The 21,495-nt window shown below is 49.1% G+C and overlaps 1 protein-coding gene across 2 annotated transcripts in view; it reads right to left on the bottom strand.

Moving 5' to 3' along the window:
* Positions 1 to 21,495, bottom strand: part of LOC146805265 (von Willebrand factor A domain-containing protein 5A-like) — a 671,080-nt gene that overhangs the window by 305,003 nt on the left and 344,582 nt on the right. For both annotated transcript variants that reach the window (XM_085622439.1, XM_085622440.1), the window contains exons 8-9: positions 14,140 to 14,228; positions 5,269 to 5,413 (exon numbers count right to left, since the gene is read on the bottom strand). In XM_085622439.1, coding sequence (XP_085478565.1) covers positions 5,269 to 5,413; positions 14,140 to 14,228 — 234 coding nt within the window. The remainder of the gene's footprint in view (positions 1 to 5,268; positions 5,414 to 14,139; positions 14,229 to 21,495) is intronic.

Below are 21,495 nucleotides of genomic sequence, written 5' to 3'. Positions count from 1 at the left end.
AAACAGCGGTGCACTTTCCAAAAATTAAATGCAGGTAAGGGGACGAGTACCCAGGCAGAATAGTAGTAAAAGCAAGGGAGAATCCAAGCAAAATAACGAAAATACAAAACTGGTAGTTTAAAAACACAGCGCAATGGCAGCGCGACCTGCGCTAATGCAGCACCTAATGCTATGATGAACTCTCTTAACTTCCTGTGCCATCTCTATAACCTCATGTACAATCTCTCCTCATTTACATTAGACCTCTTACTATCTAACCTTGCTGAGTCCTCTCTCAAAGGTCTCCCAAACAGTATCTCCCTCAGTTTATGACCCAATTGTCTCACAATCGCTCTCACCCAAGTATTTTCTCAATATGCATGGGTTCTCTTGAACACTCTGTACCCTTGGTCTGTGCACACAACACTGTATGCTGGCCCTCATTCACCATAGCGGGGGCTCTACCACTGCATCCCTCTCTGTCTCTATGTTCTATTTTTTCAAAGTATCACCTGGAATGACTAGCCTACATAGTTACTATTTTCTGTGTTCTCTGTGCATTCTGAATGCTCACACACACATTTGTATGCACCTTATTTACACTTTTACATAATCCTTAAGAAATGGCATGCCTCCTTTGTACATTTTTCTTACCCTTACAAATATATCTTCTTTACACCCTCTGACCCAATGCATACATTTTTCCTGCATTTGCTTTATGCAATCTTGCTTATTGTAGATGCTCAAAAGCATCAAATATTACATTTTGTAGGAAGGAGCCCTTCTTAAACTTCCCTTCCTTCGTTCTTCCTGTCAAAAGAGTTACTTACCTTCGGTAACGATGTATCTGGTAGAGACATAGTCTAGCCGCAGATTCCTTAACTTAGAATATCCCCAGGCGTCAGACTGGATCCGGAAAACTTTTCCTGCAGCAGCACCTCTGCACGTCAGAGGGCGGCACCATCCGGCTCCGCCCTGATGTTGTCCCCGGACATGACGTCAGTGGAGTCATATATGCCCCTCCCGGCGCGCTGATGTCAGTTTGCGTTGGAGAAACTTTTCCACGTCAGAACGCAGAGCCATCACCAAAAAACTGTGTAAATATGGGAACAGTGTGCAAAAATGATGAAAAAATAGAAGAAATTGACAAGTGAGACAGAGCAGTGCTCTGAAGAGCCACCCTGCAAGAGCGAAGGCTCACACAACGTTAAAAGAAGACAAGGATGTGGAAAAACAGCCTGGCAGAGGAGAGAAAGTCCACATCCTGAAAGTAGAACCATGAAGGAGATCAGGTCCGGAACCTTAGATTAAAGAGAATTCACCACAAAACGTCACTAGAAAGGGACGTTGTAATCTCAATCAAAGATCCACAATGTACATAGCCAATAGATTTGAAGGAAAGGCCGTCGAGGTGGCAATGACCATAAGGCTATGTAGAAGGGGAAAGCGGGATGGTGGGAAAAAGCGTGAATGGATTTCACACCCTACAATCCAGGCCAAGGACTGGAAGGAACATATGATCTATGAACAGAATGAATTACTCTGTGTTGGAGTGAGAGTATATCACCTTACAAAGGGGCAAGCAACCGCAAGGGAGGTGAGTATAGAAAAGCCTCTACTTGAAAAAGTCCTCGCAGAACAGGATGGACGGGCGGGCGTTAAGGAATCTGCTGCTAGACTATGTCTCTACCAGGAACATCGTTACTGAGGGTAAGAAACTCGTTTATCTGATAGAGACGTCTAGCCGCAGATTCCTTAAATTAGAATAGATACCAAAGCCATACCGAGAGAGGAGGTGGGTCTGCGACTGAATTCCATGAAGTACTTGCAAGAATGTAGGGGTCCATAAGGTGACTTAAAACCGTAAGGATGACTGAACGCAGGTAACCACTAGAGCATGACGCGCTAAAGGGAGTGGAAGCAGTGGGAGACAAAGGCAATAGAAGCGGTCACGAACAGCAGGAAAGAACCCAGTTATGGAAAGTGGGTTGAGGCTAAGTGAAAGTTAAGGACTCGAAAGAGGGAGATGAACCCACCCAGAGTGGGAAAGATCGCCAGGATCTGAAGCGGCGACAAAAGCCTAAACAAGTACAGGTTGTCCCAGAAATGTGTGAAAGAACAGTGAGGAACTTGTACCCGCAACTGCACGTGGGACAGCAGAAAGCGCCAACATGGAGAAGAAACCATATTCCAAACATGGCGAGTATTGTAGATGCAGATGGCAGCTAAGCCGTGAGAGACTGCAGCCAGTAAGACACAGACCTCGTATACCAGCCTAAAGAGCACAACTGCGAAAAGTTGCTCTGCGGAAACCGGCACCAGTAAGACAGAAGCGACATAAGTGGCACAATGCGAGGTAGACAGTACTCGGCACGGGACCCACACCGGATCCCGATGCCATACAGACAGACCAACCCAACTTGCAATAAGGCAAGTTATACGAGGAATCCTGTAGGAAGAGGCAAGGGACTTCGAGCAGGACTTCTGCTCAGGGACTCCATAGGAGCGTACCAAGACAACGGTTGAACCGAATGTCATCAAACACCCCAGATAGGGCAAGGCAAACCAGTATTGGTGGCCTCTTGGGTAAGCACACAGTCAGAGGACTGAACAAAAAGGAAGCAGCCAACTGGCTGCACCGGACAAACTGAGAAATGGCTAACCAGCCGTGAACAGTAACCAGCCCCGAAACCCAACCTGAGTATCAGAGCGGGTACGGAAAATAACACAGAGACCACGGCCACCAGAGTTACCGCAGGCCGGACAAAATACGGGAGACCACCGAATATGCATGGCGGTCAAAAAGATCCACTCCATTGAACGGAAGATCCCTGAGGGCATCCCGAATATGATCAGGGAAGCGACTGTCGCGCAGCCAAGCATGGCAACGTAAAGCCACAGCGCGAGCCAGGACCCGTCCCATAGAGTCAGTTGCGTCCAGGGAAGACCGAAAGGAAAATTGCGCCATGCAGCTTCCATGCAGAAGAAGGCGGAGACATGACCCTTCTGGAATAGAGGGGAGAAGGTGAGCAACTGAGTCCCAAAGAGCGGCAGATGCGCGTGCAAACATACAGGCTGTATTTAAAGCCCGGAGGCCTGCGCTAGCGGAGGCAAAAAGCCTGCGGCCACAATAATCCAGCCACCGAGACTCTCTCATGGGAGGTAACAATGGTAAAGAGTGTGAAGAGTGCAAATCAAAAGCTGCCTGAACAACTAGGCCTTGAGCAGGCGGGTGAAGAGACAGACAAAGAGGATCACCTGGTGTCGGGCGGTGCCTACGGGCAATAGCCCGATCAACCGAGTCACCCGAAGAGGATCTGGACCAAGTGCCACGCAGGGTGTCAAATAGTGAGTCCCCGAAGGGCAGCAAAGGTTCTACCTCAACAGGCTCCAAATGGAGCAGATCCAACAAAGGATCAGAAAGTATAGGCACCATAGGGGGTTGTGGGCCAAGCACAGCAGCCGCCCCCTGAATAGCTCACACGAAGGCAGCACTAGACTCAGTTGCCATCCGAGTAGGAGATAACAAATGGTCAGTAGGAGACAGTTGAAGGCTAAGTCTACCACTGGGCATGAGGAGTGGCGAAGGCAGAGACTGACCAGAAGGCCAGGCTACACAAGGAACTTGCAACCTGGCCCCTTGATCAGGGGAGTCCAGGGAAGCCCCAGGATCCACAGGAGGAGGCGCAGATGGGAGCACTGGTGTGTGGGGGAGACATACAGCCACCCGAGTCGGGGGGGGAGGGGGCGGGGAAATCATCCACCAAGGGAAGCCGGCTCTACGCCGGAATTGACACTGTAATGGAGTCGCCAGGACGCCGACAACCTCCATAGAGAGAGTACAAGGCATCGGTGCCGAGTCTGTGGCAGTACCTGGCGCCATGGTTGGCGTTGCCGGCGCCGCCTCGGACGTCGGCGCAGGGAGCCGTACAGGGCTATGCGCTGATCAACGGGGAGGGAAATGCTCTGGGCCCTGGCTTGTCGGCGTCACGTCAGAATCGGAGTTGACGCACACAGCCGGTGCCGAGGAAACGCCCGCAGATGATGATCCTGCCACAGTGCCTGCTACCTCTGTGGGGCCCGAAGACGCACCCGGGAAGGGTGGATACTGAGGACGCCGTACGCCTTTAACTGGCTCACTACGAGAGGAATGGCCGGTAGCAACACGGGTAGAAGATCTACGTAAGCGACGCCTGTGCTTACGCTTACCTGGTGTCACACGGGAGCGACCTCGGGAACGAGCCCGATCCCGAGAAGAAGAGCGGCGACGAGAGGGCGCTGGACCAGACAGCCGTGCAGCCAGCAATTTCATGTGCCGCTCCCTCAAGGACTTTGGCTTAATTCGTTGGCATGTGTCACAGTCCTTGGAGTCGTGGTGCACACCGAGGCACCACATACATATGAGGTGCCGGTCAATGCCAGACATCTGACGCGCACAGGCTTCACAAACCTTAAAGCCGGAAGGCATTGCACACTGTTCCACCCCCGACACGCACGGTGTCAAGAGGGCCCAAAAACCAGAGCAAGGAACTGCTGGTTTCCCAGGATCTGCGTTCGAACGCGGAAAAGAAGAAAACTGACGTCAGCGCGCCGGGAGGGGCATATATAGCTCCACTGACGTCATGTCCGGGGACAACGTCAGGGCGGAGCCGGACAGCACCGCCCCCCCCGGCGCACATAGGTGCTGCTGCAGTAAAAGTTTTCTGGATCCAGTCTGACGCCTGGGGATATTCTAAGTTAAGGAATCTGCGGTTAGACGTCTCTATCAGATTTTATGCTATGCTCATTCTAATCAACAGTTTTTTGTCTTCTCCTTGCCTTTTTCTAGGAACCTATGAACATTTTCAACCAATACACTCACCCTCTCCTACCTATAGCTTAATTCATTTATGCATGCCTTTCCTATTCCTTTATACGTCATATCAAGTTCTTGTTGACAAGGCTGTTTTTCCTCATTTTTTCACAGTCATGCATTTATCTCCCAGCAACAGTGTTTACTCTATTCTTACTCCTTCGACCCTATTTTTTTACCAGTTCTCAATTTCTGCAAAATTATCTTAACTCAGTCTTTCTTTCAATCTTCTGTGATTTCCCACTCGCCACTACATTCACTGTTGTAGACTCACCAGGCTCTGCATCCCCTTGCTCCCACTTCACTCTTGAGATCCCTTGTTTTTTCCTGGAGTCTCTCTTGCCCAAGGGCAGCTCAGCATCACTCAACTACACACTCACTACACCGCGTCTTAGCTCTGCCTGCTTGCATACTTTCGTTCACTTCAGTGCTTTTACCTGACGAGGGTGTCCAGGTTTTCCAGCTTGGTTGTAAATATGCTTTAGAGGGTCTAGAATCTCAGTGCCCCCAAAATCAGCTGCCATAGATTTCACTTTCTCCATTGCAGAGTCCATGGATTCCTGTGTGTACTCCACACTCTCACTGTAAAAAAATAAACAAAGAAAAGAGACCACATACAGTGCAAAGGAGTGAGGAAGGCATAACTGGTTTAACCACCAATATCCATTTTGTAACTTCTAGGATCTATCCTATCACCTTCTAACCTCTTGGCTCTGGTGTCTCTCAATCACTAATAGTGTGTTTCCCAAGCAGGGTACGGTAGAACACTGTCACAAGTTCCAAAAGAAATTGTGAAATATGAAAACAAATATTAAATTGCTGAATAAAAAATAAATACTAAAAAAAAAAAAAAAATGACAGAACATTTTGAATTGCATTGTGTGGAAAACATCCCTCAAAATATCACAGGAAATGTTGTGTATCAATTGCTAATACTGGATTCATCTTTGCACTACCAACTGTTTTCTGTTGTTTAAATCAGTTCGTATTTATGATTATATTTAGTTGAATTAGGTGTGTGTTTGTATTATATTGTTATGGTGAAGCCTCACAGTGGTGCCAGAAATGTCACCAAGTGAAAAAGAGTAGTACGTCGAACCTTTTCTTGAAAGCAGTGTCCGTACCTGCAGGTCGAGTTCAAAGAATCCTTTTTCATAAGCAAGTGTAGGTGCCACACTGAGAATAATCTTTGTATTGACTTCTGGATGAGAAATTACATTTGATGGTTGATTAAACCGTATCACAAATGGGGAAACTCCACTATTCTGCAGTAAACTAGTCCACTGCCTCCCACAAACTATGGCATCCTCAACAACCAAGTATTTTTCAAGCCAAGAGACTCACTTGCACCTTGATGTCTCAGCAGCTCCCTAGGTATTACTACCAGGCTTTCAGCCAAACGTTGACAGCCTGTATACCCTAGTATTACAGTCCTGTAGTACTATTTTTAAGTGTACTCACCCTCCCTTCTTCCAATATTATAATCACAAGTAACATATCATACATGGAAAATTTGGCATCTACCAGTACTAAGGCTGTCTGCTTAATACAAAAGTATTTTACTTAACCCACAAATGGTATGCTTCACCATCTCTAATTCTCTTGTTTTTGTCCTTCCAGCTACCACCATTCTACTTCAGCTGACTAACGCACAAGTTACTACTTGTGTAACAATATAGCTGTAAGAGACATTAGTTAGTGATAGATTCCTTACCTTAGAATATTCCCAGGCGTCAGAATGGATCCGGAAAGGTTTCGGCAGCAATACCCCTGCGCGTCGATAGGCATCGTCATACGGCTCTGCGTGCGTCGCTGGTGTCGTATTCGCTGAGATTACGTCACTGGAGGTACTTAGACGCGCCCACGCGCGCTGACGTCAGTTCTGTACACAACTTTCCGCAACAGGAACGCAGAGCCATGTAAGATACTGACCACTGGTGCATAGAATCTTGGGCCCGAAAGCATGACCTTAACCCTAGAAAACAGTTCGCAGAATGGGGAGGATGGTTGGGGCGGTAAGGAATCAATCACTAACTAATGTCTCTTACAGATATATTGTTACACAAGTAGTAACTTGTGCATCTGAAAGAGACACGTTAGTGATAGATTCCTTACCTTAGAATAGATACCCCAGCAATACCAACCCCGGTGGTGGGGCTGCGAACAAGATTACACCAGAAAGTCACGGAGAACAGAACGGCCGAAGAAACAGTCTCTCCGGACCTGACTGTCAAGGCAATAATGCTTTGTAAAATGTGCAGCGAAGCCACGTGGCAGCCTGACAGATGTCCTGCAGGGGGACACCGCGTCCCAATGCAGTAGTAGCTGCTGTCGCCATGGTAGAATGAGCACGCAGCCCCACCTCAGGTTCCTTTTTAGCCATAGAATGGGAGAAGGTCCTCTTGTGAACAGCCCAGCCTTTCTTGGCACCTGCGTAGCCAACAAGAGCTGGTCATCCACCCAGAATGCTTGTGTGCGATTCAGGCAAAAGGAGAGCGCACGTTTTGGGTCCATACGGTGGAGCCTCTCTTCCTCTCTGGAAGGGTGCGGAGGCGGAAAGAAAGTGGGCAAGGTGATAGTCTGCCCGATGTGGAAGGCAGTGACAACCTTTGGCAAGAAGGAAGGACTAGTACAAAGCACAACCTTGCCCGGATGAACCAACAGAAAAGGAGGCTTACAAGAAAGAGCCTGAAGCTCACTCACTCTCCTGGCAGAGGTGATAGCCACTGGAAGGCAGTTTTCAAAGTCAAAAGACGTAAGGGACAATTGTGAAGCGGCTCAAGGGGAGCACACATGAGATAAGTCAAAACAAGATTCAAGTCCCACTGAGGCATTATGAAAGGAATAAGAGGGAACATATGCGTAATGCCTTTTAAGAATCTCTGTACAACAGGGGACTTGAAAAGAGAAGGCTGATCTGGAAGCCTCAGAAAGGCTGAAATGGCCGAAAGGTAGCTCTTGATAGTGCCCAGAGCAGAGCCATGCCGGGCCAGAGAAAGAAGGAACAAAAGGACCTCAGAAAGAGGGACAGAAAGGGGGTCCACAATCTTGGCTGTGCACCATGCCGATTTAGTGGAGGGACGCCTGGCTGCCAGAATGACATCACAGACTTCGGGAGGCAAGTCAAATGGAATAAGCTGTCGCCGCTCAATCTCCACGCATGTAGGTGGAGGCTGGATGATGTGAAGAACCGTCCCCTGCTGCTGCGACAGAAGATCCTCCCGCAGAGGCAGTCGGATCTGGGGATCCAGGTTCATACTGATTAGCTCGGGATACCAAACTCTTTGAACCAAGTCCAGAGCCACAAGGATGACTTGGGCCCAGTCGTGCCTGATTTTCTTCAGCACTCTGGGTAGAAGAGGTATAGGCGGAAAGGCGTACAACAGACCGCAGCTCCACTCGTGACGAAAAGCATCACCGAGCGAGTGCCGCCTTGGAAATTCCAACACGCAGAACTGCGGACATTGCGCGTTCTCTTCTGTGGCGAATATATCTAACCAAGGCTCTCCCCACTGTTGAAAGAGACCTTGCGCCACCTCCGAGTGAAGACACCATTCGTGATCCATCAGACACCGGCAGCTGAGTTTGTCCGCCCTGGCGTTCAAAGAACCCGCCAGGTGTTGAACCGTCAAGGAGATGCTGTGACGTTCCAGCCATGTCCAAAGGTGTAGAGCCTCCTGACATAGGGTCCACGACCCCACCCCGCCCTGTTTGTTGCAATACCACATGGCGGTGGTGTTGTCCGTGAACACCTGCACTACCTTCCCCCTGACAGAGGGAAGGAATGCCTTCAGTGCAAGAAGGATCGCCCGAAGCTCCAGAAAGTTTATATGGAGCCGGGACTCCGCAGGAGACCAGAGGCCTCTGATCTCCGCCTCTCCCATGTGGCAGCCCCTTCCCAGGAGGGACGCATCCGTCATCACTGTGTGCTTCGGTTGGGGAAGGGAGAGGGATCTGCCGCTGACCCAATGCTGATTCATAAGCCACCACTGCAATTGTTGTGCAGTGCCCTCCGAGATCTGGACGTAGTCGGACAGGTTCCCCTGATGCTGCGCCAACTGGAACTTCAGGTCCCACTGCAGAGCCCGCATGTGCCACTTGGCATGGTTGCTCAGCAGGATGCAGGTGGCCATGAGTCCCAGCAGCCTCAAGGTCGTCTTGACCGAAACCCAGGACAAGGGCTGAAAGATCGGAATTATAGCCCGAATGTCCTGGAGTCGCTGTTCGGGAGGATAAACCCGAAATTGCGCCGTGTCCAGAACAGCTCCGATAAAGGGGAGCTTCTGAGAGGGAATCAGGTGCGACTTTGGCACATTGATGGAAAACCCCAGAAAATGCAGGAGGTCGGCCGTAGTCTGGAGGTGGGAGATGACTATGTGGGGCGAGCTCGCCTTGAACAACCAGTCATCGAGATAGAGGAAGACTGAAACTCCTGATCTGCGCAGATGAGCTGCCACCACCGCCATCACTTTTGTGAACACCCGAGGGGCGCTGGTAAGGCCAAAAGGGAGCACGGTGAACTGAATATGCTCCTGGCCCACCGTGAATCGCAGGTAACGCCGATGGGCCGGCAGGACGGGAATATGAAAGTAAGCGTTCTGCAGGTCCAGTGCCACCATCCAGTCTTGTGGGTCGAGAGCAGACCAGACCTGAGCCAGAGTGAGCATTTTGAACTTCTCCTTCCGGAGGAAGCGATTTACGCTCCGAAGGTCTAAGATGGGACGTAGACCCTTGTCCTTCTTTGGAACCAAGAAGTAGTGGGATTAACAACCACGACCTACTTCTGGTGTCAGCACGCGCTTGATGGCCCCCTTGGCAAAGAGGGCTGTAACTGCCTACTGGAGAAGTGCCAAATAATCCCCCGACATGCGGTGGAACTGCGGTGGCATGGCTGGGGGGTACACTCGAAGGGGAGTGGGTAGCCCCGACAAACAATCTCCAAAACCCACCTGTCTGATGTAATGGTGCGCCAGTGGAGGAGGTGATGACGAATCCTGCCCCCCACTGGCGTCTGCACTAGGAAGGTGTGGAGGCACTGGCAGCAGGGGTGTTGGTGGACTGACCCGCACGCTGGCCCCGTGACCCGCCTCTCCGAGCCCCACATCCGCAGCTGTGCTGGGACTGTTGCTGCGCAGGCTTGTTCTGAAATGAACGTGTTTGTACGCCCCTTCCGGAGCTTCGAAAGGAACGAAAGTTAGAAGCGGAAGGAGTACGTGTAGCCAAAAGGCCTAAGGACTTGGCTGTGGCCCGAGAGTCCTTGAAACGCTCCAATGTGGAATCCGCCTTATCACCAAAGAGGCGAGTGCCATCGAAGGGCAGTGCCATCGAAGGGCATCTCCATCAAAGTATTCTGGACATCTGCCGAAAAACCAGCCGTCCTCAACCAGGCAGGACGACGGAGCGCCACCGTTGTGGAAATCGCCCTACCCAGCAAATCTGCGGTATCAAGACCACAATGTACAGTGAATTCGGCAGCGTCGCTCCCCTCCATAAGAGCGTGGGAGCGAACTGCCCGGTCCCCTCCCGACACTGAGGTAGCACTTTTTCAACCTCATCCCATACAGAATGGGATTAGCGGCCCAAGAGACAGGCAGTGTTCACAGACCGCAGTCCAAAACTTGCAGAAGAATAAATCTTCTTGCCAAACTGCTCCAACTTCTTGGATTCCTTGTCCTGTAGAGCAGAAGGAAATGCACTCGGGGACGTCGAGGCTTGAATCACCAAACTCTAAGGTGTAGGGTGTTGGGTGAGGAAGGCAGGGTCGCCCGGGGCCGGGCGATGGAGCCGGTCTACACCTTGTCCACAGGGGCCCCTTTGTTGGGCCAGGACCAGGTGCCTAGAAGCACATCAGTAAGTGCATCATTAAATGGCAACAGCGGTTCTGTAGAAGAAGAGGCTGGCCGAAGCACTTGAGTCAGTAGGTTGGCCCTGACAACCACAGTAGGTAGCTCAAGGCCAAGAGCCTCGGCTGCCCTACGTAGCACCGTGGAAAAGGTACCACTCTCCTTCATAGTAGCTGAAGGGGATGGTGAACCAGGCGCTGGAGTGTAATCCGGGCCACCGGCCTCCGCCTCCTCATCCCAGTCGGGGACAGACTCGAGAGGGTCTTCAAACCCCTCCCAGTCCTCCCCTTCCTCCACAGGTGGATGAGGACGTGGGCGAATAAAAGGGTAAAAGTTCCCCATCGGCATCAGGAGACATCCCTCCGGCACCGTGTCGACGTCACAAAAGAAGTCGATGACGGCGTCTTCGACTTCTTGTGCTTCGCTTTACCTGACTCCGAGTGCGAAGACTTTGAATGATGGTGCTAGCTCCGGGCCCTCGACCTCCCATGGGACCGGGAACGACGTGGGGCTGACTCCCGGGCCTCCAGCCACTTTCGGGACCGCTCCCGCAAAGTTTTCGGGGCCATGGCACGGCAGTGGGGACACGACTCTGTGTCGTGGTCACGCCCCAGGCAGAAGAGACACTCACGGTGCGGGTCCGTCAGCAACATCGTGCGCGGACAGGCTCTGCATAGTTTGAAACCAGGTATCCCTATGCACCAGGGCTAAGTTTACTTACAATCTATAACAAACAAATACTTAGTCAACAAGTGACGGGGGAATGCTCTCTCCGGATCTGTACTTGCTGGCACAGAAAAAGAAAGAACTGACGTCAGCGCGCGTGGGCGCGCCCAAGTAGCTCCAGTGACGACATCTCGGCGAATACGATGCCAGCAACGCACGCGGAGCCGTACGATGATGCCTATCGACGCGCAGGGGTACTGCTGACGAAAGCTTTCTGGATCCAGTCTGACACTTGGGGATATTCTAAGGTAAGGAATCTATCACTAATGTGTCTCTTTCAGATATTCAGATCTAAAGAATCCTTACACATTCCAATGAAAAGGCACCTGTATTTGTTACATACATATACATCCGTATCTACACCTGCAGTGTAAAATCACTGCTGTGCATTCTTCACACTAGTTATGAGTTCTGTTCCGATTATTAAGCGACACAGCCTGTTTTATGAACGAGTAATAGATCATGCATGCCTCACTCACACAGGGTTAGATCCCCCGCCCCCACTTTATAACTCTGGAATCCCTTCATACCCCAGGGCTCAGTCATATTGGGTATTCCCTTCACCTTACAATTTACACCTTGGTGTACTCAACCATGAGTAGTCAAACACTGTCCAGTAACAGGATCTTGCCCATTGCATAAACACTGCACCAAATACAGGCAAGCCTGATCATAGAAATCTGGCAGTATCTCTCAAAGTACATTGCCACACGTTTTCCCCCACATTAGCACAATTGCTGAGTCACAGGATTCCAGAGGCATTCATGTACATTTCATCAATACACACCAACTGTTTCCAACATATAGCAGGCATTCACTTACTAGCATTTCAGCTCGGATTACTATTCCTCCTCACAAATTTGCATACCTGACTATTTTCTTCAAGGTTGGTCAAATCTTGCCATTCTTGTACATCAGATCACTCACTCACTCTCATAAGAGTGTCACTAAGTATCTAGCACAAGCCCGTCGCCACCACTGGGTCTCCTGTTTAATTGTTTTTATTCACCAAGAAGAAAGTGAAAATATAGTCCCATCTTAAAATCTGTGCAAATCCCAACTCTCACCATCCCATTACAAAATAAAATTGACTTAATATGTACACACCTTTCACTGAAAAGAACCTTTAACCTATAAGAAAACAAACAACTCCACAATAGGTATTCACACAACATAATTCACAAAATAGGGCTCAAAAGGACTCTTTGACTTAAAGAAGAAGGAAGTGTAGCAGAAAAAAAAGGAAAAATACAATCACTAACAAACCATTATTTCTGTAACTCTGCTCCTGCTCTGGAGGAGGACTGCCAGCCCACTAATTTAATAATTCCAGGTCACTTGAACCCAGGGCAACCTGAGGCTAGTTAAGCTAAAAGAGACCACATTTCAACCACCCAGTGGCAATGGCGAGTTATCCATAAAACATACCAGACATAATCTGCTTGCAAGAACCTGTAGCACTTACCCTAGAAATTCACCATTAGCCTCACTGAGAAATTCACAATTGCAGCAATGCCCTTCCCCACCTAGAGATTTTTTTACCTCCAACTATGCCAGTTTACCAACTGAAATTCTTGCGACTCAAGTAAGGGAAAAGCAGGAGCTAGTGGAACATCACCATTTTCCTCTTGACTGCAGCCTTCAAGTGTCTATCTCTGCAGTCTGCTAACATCAGGATGACTACTACTGTGCCACCTCTCTGCCTCATCTTCTGTGGAGGCCACCATTACCCTCAAAGGCCTTCCTGCTTCCTCCTTCATATCGCCAACATGTCTCTCACGAATGTGTTCATCTCCACTAATCAGAGATCCTATTTGGATCAGTGAGGGAACTCGAAGTGCCCAGATTGGCAATGCGCTCAATGTTTGCGTCAGGCATTGTGATGCCCTCAAAAGCAGTTGTCTTGAACAAAAGTAGCTCGGACATAGCCTCACTCGCTTTCTTTGACAGCCATTACACATACAAAAGACTGCCCAGCATTTGTTTCCACTTCACCTCCCCACCCATGATTCTGTTCAACAGGCTTTCAAGCTTCCCTTTCACTGCCTTCACTGTGCCAGAGGTAGATGCTGTCTTCTCTGCTAAATCTGTACACAGCGCATTGACAGACGGCATAAGTGCTTTTCTCCACAAGTAAAACTTACTTTGTGTTTCTCCATGCGGCTGGAAAAGGTCTTCCGACATACCGCATAGCACAGGCATGTATAAGGGGTGCAAAGCCACAACACTCGAAGGGCCTTTGTCCCTGGCCAGCCTGCCACTTGGACACACACCTCACGAAACCACCATCTGAAGTAGGAGCCTCTGGGGGCATGCATGAGAGAAGGATTCAGCTGCAGTCAAGAACTCACATTGGATCGCACTGCCTCATGGTTTGAGGGAGGGTATGGTTTTCTGTACTCCTTACTCAGCAATACGGTCCCCTCATATGCCTTCATCTCACTTTATTTTAGACAACTGCTCCAACCCACACATGGTGTGAACAATATTTCCTTATAATAATCCCAGTTCCACTCAGAAAAAGCTAGCAATTCGTTATTTATTAGTAGTGTGTGCCCTCACAAGAACGCTTGTATGGAAATGAATCATCACACTCATCGCTAATAGTATTGTCCTTTTCTAACAAACGAGGAAGACAAAAGTTTCCATGAATGGTTTTTCCTCTAAAACCCTACTACTTTTACCTACATGCATGCAATAATTCAGCAGATTCACTACATTCCCAAACAGGATACTCACGGGAAGAAAGATTCAAAATGTGAGCCGAAGCCGAAAATATTGAAGAAACAACCAAGAGGCAAACTTTTGAGCAGAAGCAGCAGTGTTTCCTAAGAGAGAAGCAGGAAAACAGAGTTACATGATTTAAGAACCGCTGATGAGCTCAGAAAGACCATGCTGGTATTAGGGTTTCAGGACCAGGAAGCAGGATCAAAGATGTCACTGGAGTCAGGAAGATAAGACCAGATAGACAAAGATCAGAGTGACAATGTTAAATAAATTATCTCTTAGCATTGGTGAAGAGTACTCCGAACCGTCTATAAACAAAGAGAATGTAACAAATGAGGTGTGCACTAGTCCAGCATGTGCATTCCTTTTTTTTTCCCCCCAAGGCACCTGTGTTCTGGTAGGAGGATGCGAATGAAATGCACAAAGACTCTAATTATATAGGGCCATTTCATTCAGAGTGAGACGGTAATAGCAGTTCCAGCACCATTGGAGTTATGAGACCAAAGATCTGTTTACTTTCACATGGAGATTTTGGCTGCTGAACAAAGAATTACAAGGGGCAAATTGGGCCACAAATTCCAGATTCATCGAGTATTTTTTTTTTTTTTATTAGGTACAAACAATTACACAGTGCAACACTTGCAAATACGCTTACATTGGGACAGTTATTAGAGTACATGTAAGTAACCTAAACTTCCAATTATCAATAGCGCTAGGTTTCAATCGTTTATCTACGAGGTTTGTTTGAGTGTCCAATTTAAAAATTGTGCTCCCCGCTACAGAGTCCGGGGGAAGATCAAGGGAATCAGCGGAAGGGGTACAGGGGTGGTGGTGGTGGTGGGAATACAAGAGGTAGTCCCTGGCCTCCAAAAAGAGCATGTTTGTAGGCTGCACATTCTCGCATTACCTGAGCGCAGGTGGTTCCCGCCCTCAGTATACCAACCCATTAGGTTGACAGAGGGAGCCCATTCTGATCCTGGGGGTGGGAGTGAAGATAGCTCTGCAGCAGTTCCCAAATGTCCCTAGGGAGAGCCTGTACGGGCATGAACGCCCAATATTCAGACAGCTGGCCATGGCAGAACGCCACGTCCTTGAGCTAGTCAGTGGTGCGTGGGCTTCTGCGACGGCTACAGCACATTGCTATTCGCCACTTAGCCAGCAATAAGAGCATAGCCGTTAGTTTCCTAACTGTTGCCGGCGTTGTATGCACGTATCCAAGCAGCGCTGTCAGGGGGGAGCGCTCAATCTTGTAGTCCAACATCTTCTCCAGCACATCAAATATATTTCCCCAATATCTCGCAATGTCCTGGCAGGTCCAGGCCAAAAGCAAGAACGTCGCATCTTGGGCTCGGCACCTCACGCAGCTCGCATCCTCAATCAAGCCTGCTTTGTGAAACCATGCGGGGGTCCTATATAGTCTGTGTATGTACTTAAAGTGGATCAGCCTCAGTCTGTAGTTTGGGGACAACTCACTAGCCTGCGCACAGCAGTACACTAATTTATCCTCCTCTATTGGGGAATCCAAACAGCTCCTCCCATGCTCGCTGCGCCTCAGGGACACCAATTGGCACCATGCGCTGCATGCCTGTTTATATCCGGGTAATGAGTTTGGTGACGGGTTGCCTAGGAAATCTTCCAGGACCTGCAACACAGGAGGCACTATCGGAAACAAAGCAATATTTTCGCGCAATGCGGCGCGGAGCTGATAATATGTCATTCTGTCAAGTAAGCCCGTGTTCTCCCCCGCAGGCGCTCTGTGAGGCGGTATGAGTGACCCCTCAGGGAACACATCCCCCACTGTTTGTAGATGGAAATGTCCAAGTTCCTGACATACTCCTGTGTCTTCCGAGAATGGCAAAGTTGGGTGCTGCAGCAGTGACACCGAGGCAGCGACCAGCCTCACTTTCCTGCTGACATTCAGGCCGTGGACATTCCACGTCACTGCTTTCAATGTAGTCAAGTTTTCGGTGGGCAAGCACATGTTCTCAGTTGCAGTCTCTGTAGCATGTCTCTAGGCTCAGTGTCTAACAGCTTGTGATGGGAGGAGGCCAGTGAAGAGGAAGAAAGAAAGGGAGGGAGGGGAAGGGAAAAATAACAGCATATTGGTAAACTAACCTGTCCCCAGTGACTCCTCCCAACACCAACTACAGCCACCCAAATTAGCTGAAAAGCAACCCCCCTCCCCAAATGCGGCCACAAGTGGCCAACCAGCAGAGAAAAAATAGGAGACATCCCTGAGGGGAACCTACTAGGGTCTGGCATTTCCCAGCTGACGGAAGCTGGGTAGCCAGACAAAGTTGCCGCAGCGAGGGAACCCCCGCTGCCTATAAGGCAGACAAATCAAATCAATAAGGGAGATCCTGAAAGGGCGAGTCAAACATAAGAATAGGATAAGAGCAGATGCCTAACTGTTCCAACTCTAAGATTAATGTTCGTTGGGGCAGCATATTTTAGGCAGTTAGTCGTTTTTGCAGAGGGGGTCTCCCTCCTCGGTGTTCCTCTCCAATTGGGAGGGCAGCTTGGCTGAGCGAAGGTCCCAGGCAAGTTTGGTGGCTAGCTTGGGATCCGTGAAGTGCGAGGTTTTGCCCGCGCAAAAGATACGTAGTTTTGCTGGATAGAGCAGAGAGTATTTAATGTCCTGTTTTTGTAGCATCCTTTTCACAGGCACAATCGCTCATCGGGCAGCCTGTACAGTGAGGGTGAAGTTCAGATAACATGATACAGCATTTCCAAGGTATACTATTTCTTGCTGGTCTCTGGCCCTGCCCAGCACCATGTCCCGGTCCCTGTAATTTAATAGGCGGGCTAATATCGGTCTAGCCGGGGCACCCGCAGGGGGCCTCGAGCCGAGAGCTCTGTGAGAACTCTCTACTACGGAGAACACAGACAGGGAATCACCTAAAAAGGAGCGTAACATTTCTTCTACATAATCCTCAACACAGGACATGAAGGTGAATTCTGGGATTCCCACGATGCGCAGGTTGTTATGTCTAGATCTTGCTTCTAAGTCCTCAATCTTGTTGTTGATTACATCCAGGGCTTTTTCCATCCTGAGCAATTTTTCCTGCGCTGCTGCCCTCTCGTCCTCCAGCGCAGACGTGCGCTATTTGACCTGTTCGATGCCTTCATCTTGGCTGGACACCTTGTCTTTTAGCTTGTCTAGTCTGCTGGGCATTGAGACAATTTTTTGATCAATGGCCGTTAGTGATTGCTTGAGGTCTTGAAACATTTCAGAGATGTTCAGCCCTTGTGTGGACGTGGCGCCCAAGTGCGCCTCTGTTTAACTTCCAAGGGGGTACCACTCCGGGGAGGTCTGCGCTGCTCAAAGGTCAGATTTGGCTCATGAGGGTCCGTCTTCCCCATGTTCTCTCTTCTTCCCTGAGTGCCCCAAGGGGTGCGCCACACTTGTCCAGCAATGGTTTCCCTCCGCTGCTTTCCCTAAATAAGTTCCAGGGACTTCAGGTGCAACTCCCCCACTCTCTGCGTTACCACTTACGTTCAACACTTGTCCACAATGATATCTGTCGGGGGAGGGGAGTGGACCGGACCCAGCACCTTTCTCAATGGGGGGCAATCAACTTCTCTCATCTGGCACACCCCACCGGGAGCCTTTCTCAACTAGGCCTACCACCTAAGTGATATCTCTCAAGATGCACAGTCCCCGTTCGGTGGTTGCAGGCTCACTTGGAGATACCTCTGAGTGGCATGTGGGGCACTTCTCAAGTCACTGACTCGTCTCTGCCCGTCTGGGCTCGCACAGTCACACTGATTCCCTCTGAGCTGTAAGATGGCCTTCTCCACACTTCGCTTGATGCTAAGCGACCATTCAAAAGTGGCGCTGCCACTCAGACAGGCGGGCAGGCTGCCCGCGATGCACTCAGGATCCGATCAGGGGAGCCGAAAGTTCCGGCCACGCCGCTCCACACTTCACTGTCGCATTACTTAACTTTGCGGCAGGGGGGCCGTGAGCCGTCTCCTGCCGGGTCCCCCCCGCCGCACTTCTCACCTGGTTGTTTTGTGTGCCGCTCGTGTTTACAGTCCGTTCCAGAGCCTGCTGCTGCTCCGATCCACACATGAGTCATCAGGTTCCCCGCACCTCCTCGGCCGGGGCCCTGTCTCTCCCAGCCTCTTCACCGCTCTCCTCTATGTGTCGCACACACAGCCCCACACAGGCAGCACAGTTGTCCTCCTTCGTACTGCCCAGCACAAGGGGTCCTCCCTGCTCTCCGTGCTTACTCGAAGGTCCCCCAAGCTGCTTCGCCGATCGGCCTGCCTCTGCCTCCGAGTCTCTGCAGCCGCTGCTATCTGCTGCTCAGCTTGTGCCCGTGGGCCCCCGGTCCTGGATCGTCCACCTGAGGGGAAAGCAGTGGCGTGCTCTGTGCGGACCCTAAGGCACTTGCTGCTCTGTTTCGCCATAGCCTGGCGTCCTGCTTACGTGACCTCACCAGGCTGCCATTTTGCCACTGGCCACGCCGCAGTTCGCCTCTCCTCAATTTATCAGGTCTCGCTGTGCCCGGACTGGATCAGTCCAAGCCTCAATGGGCGTTTTAGAGCACGATGTCTGCCCAAGCTGCCGGATTAATGCTGGATCGTCGGTCCGGCCTGCAAAGCCTCACAGAGTGGTGGCCATCTTGCATCCGGTTTCACTAGCGCCCCCCCTCAAGTAATTCTTAATTTCTTAGTTGATGGCTAGGATCAATCTCGTTATAACCTAGAATTTTCAATAACCCCCAGGGGTGGGGAAACAACAACCTATTCCTCAAGACCAGTTGTAAAAAGGCTCATAGAGCAGACCAGTTACCCCTCAGTATCTGTGTAGTGATTGGTGCAGTCTCCTGACACACAAACACTTCAAAGAGCCACCAGGCCTAGTCTGGAGAACCAAAAGGAGCCTTAGCAAAAATTCTCAAACCAGCCCCACTCCCTTACTCTCCTTGCTGCCTCTCTCTTTCCATCCAAACACTTTATCTCGCTTTGATCACTCCCGCTTTTCTGTCCCTCTCTTTCTCTTGAAGACCCCTGTGCCTGATGCAATTATTCTAAGCAGCTGGGGAAAGTGAAAGATGCACCAGCAGAGACCCTTGACTTTCAAAACTAGACTCCAAAGGCTCCAGCCCACTTGGAAAATGCAGGATGGTAAATCGCATCATAAAACCATCTTTAAAAATAACGGAGACAATTTTGCAGATTCCACAGATACAAATCAGTCAGAAGAATTTATATTGCGTCACTTGTCAACAGGGTTTTATTTGGCCTCCCCTTGTAATCAGATCAACCAGACACTTAAACACATGGGACTGCACTCATGCATTTTGTTTAGCCAGTCCCTGCAACCACATTAGCAGGTCATTCATTAACAGTGCATATGCAATTAGATGTACACAGATGACATCCAGTCACAAGGTACTTTTTAGGTAGAAGGCAGAAATTCAGCTAGTATATCAGCGTATCTGTCCATAAATCGTTTCGGTCTGAGAAAAGGTGATCACTCTCAATAGCTCAAACTTCAGGACCTAGGTATTTTCAAGGAAAGCCCAGTTGGTCATCGCGAAACACAACCTCCCTGTTAGCCGAGTGTAAACTAGAATCAGATTGCACTTCACCACCTCAAAAAAGTACCAGAAACTGTATGAACTACATACTCTTGTGAATGTGTATTTCGTAGTAAATATTGTGATTAAAGTCCTATGTAAGGAGAAAATTGTGACAAAAAATTGCAAGTGAAAAGATTCCTCCAACCTGATGGTGATCCAATACGGATAGTTTACAGAAGTGCCAAGTTGGTATTTTGAGACAAGACTTTTCCAGGGCTCACAGCTAAGCTCAATGGAAAAATATTCAGCCATCTCAGAGCATGAAAAACCAGAAAGTATAACTCGATCAAATACACTGCAGCCAAGCAAGGGAAAATGTGAAACACTGCGAAAAAGAAAGATGTGATCAGCCTGCTAGTCTGCATGGACATTGTAACGACTTGAAAAGTGGAAATTCATTCCAGCATGTCTTTCAGCAGCTCTTGTCTACATGGGCTTCAGACACATTAAAGTATGAACTGCGGTCAAAATATATTTGTGTATCTTCCATTTACCCTAAAGCTTTGCTACTACTCTCCCTCTTTTCCAGCAGCTAATCACAGTTCATGCACAAAATCAGACAGTATAAAATGATGACAGAAATAAGCATTTGCTTTTTGGAGACCTTTAAGATGAAAGCGTAGACTTTGAATGGCTAGGGAATATGGACCCCCTCATACTTTCAGAGTAGACATAATGCAGAAGCAAGTTAGGAACTAACTCCACGCAGACTTCCCAGCTCACCAATATGTGCAGTACCATCAGATAAAGGGAGACAGGGAGAGAAACAGAAAGAGTTATAAAATAAATAAACAGGGAGAAAAAGATACAGAGAAGCAAGAGAAGGACAAGGGGAAAGGGAGTGGCTCTCCTCTCATCTAAGGAGGGACCAATTTGTTTTCCTCAAGGTAATCGTGGAAGCTTGGCCAAAAGATGCAATACTTTTACATTTTAAAATACAAAGTGTGGACATGCTAACTGCACATATAAATGTGTCTTCTTTGCAATTAAAACAGCACGGTGCAAGACCTCAAAGTGCATTTTAAACCATTTAGCATGAGGAACAGGATCACTTTTATATCCTGTCAGCAATTTAGCCAGTCAGTATGGCAGTATTAAATGTGCCTGCCCTCCATGAATAAAGCAGGACAACCTTTATATATTATGCTTCAAACAGCAAATTCTTCACGTTTCGAATATTCCTAGTCACCAGGCCGGATCTGGAGAATTTTCACAACAGTGCATCCGTGTGCATCAGGTGGGTGGATGTGATTCCATGTTGGCTCTGTTAAGCCCAGGGGTGACAGAGCAGAGCCCCTTGTAAGAGTCACCCCTGCGCCCAGATGTAATTTCCTTTCTATTTGTGCTTTCTGAAGACGATCTGGATCTCTGTTCCCAACATTTGTGGCTCTTCTAACAATTTCCCAAAATGATTAGACAATGTGCAAGGGTCTTACGTCTCCTCCAAAAACTACAGGCTTTAAACTGTGCTGGAACCATAGGATTCTGGTGTTGGTCAAGGACCCGCAAGAGACGAGTCTTAGATGCATGGTCTCCAATCAAGAATAAGTTGTGCTACATGTGTGCTCCAAGGTACCGGAAGGTGAAACTCTACATCACCGAACACAAGAAATGTTCGCTGTCAAAGTTTTGATCTAAGTTGCAGGCCCAGTCTCAGTCCTGGCCATTGGGCCGTTGCTGCGAACTTTCCATATCCCACTCTAATTCTTCAGGTAAATCTAAGTCCAAGCAAAAACACAAAAAGACGAAGCAACACTTAAACCCATCCCATCAT

This window comes from Triturus cristatus, chromosome 8 (assembly GCF_964204655.1).
Source record: "Triturus cristatus chromosome 8, aTriCri1.1, whole genome shotgun sequence".
NCBI classification, from domain to species: Eukaryota; Metazoa; Chordata; class Amphibia; order Caudata; family Salamandridae; genus Triturus; species Triturus cristatus.
This window is presented reverse-complemented; position numbering and strand designations above follow the sequence as displayed.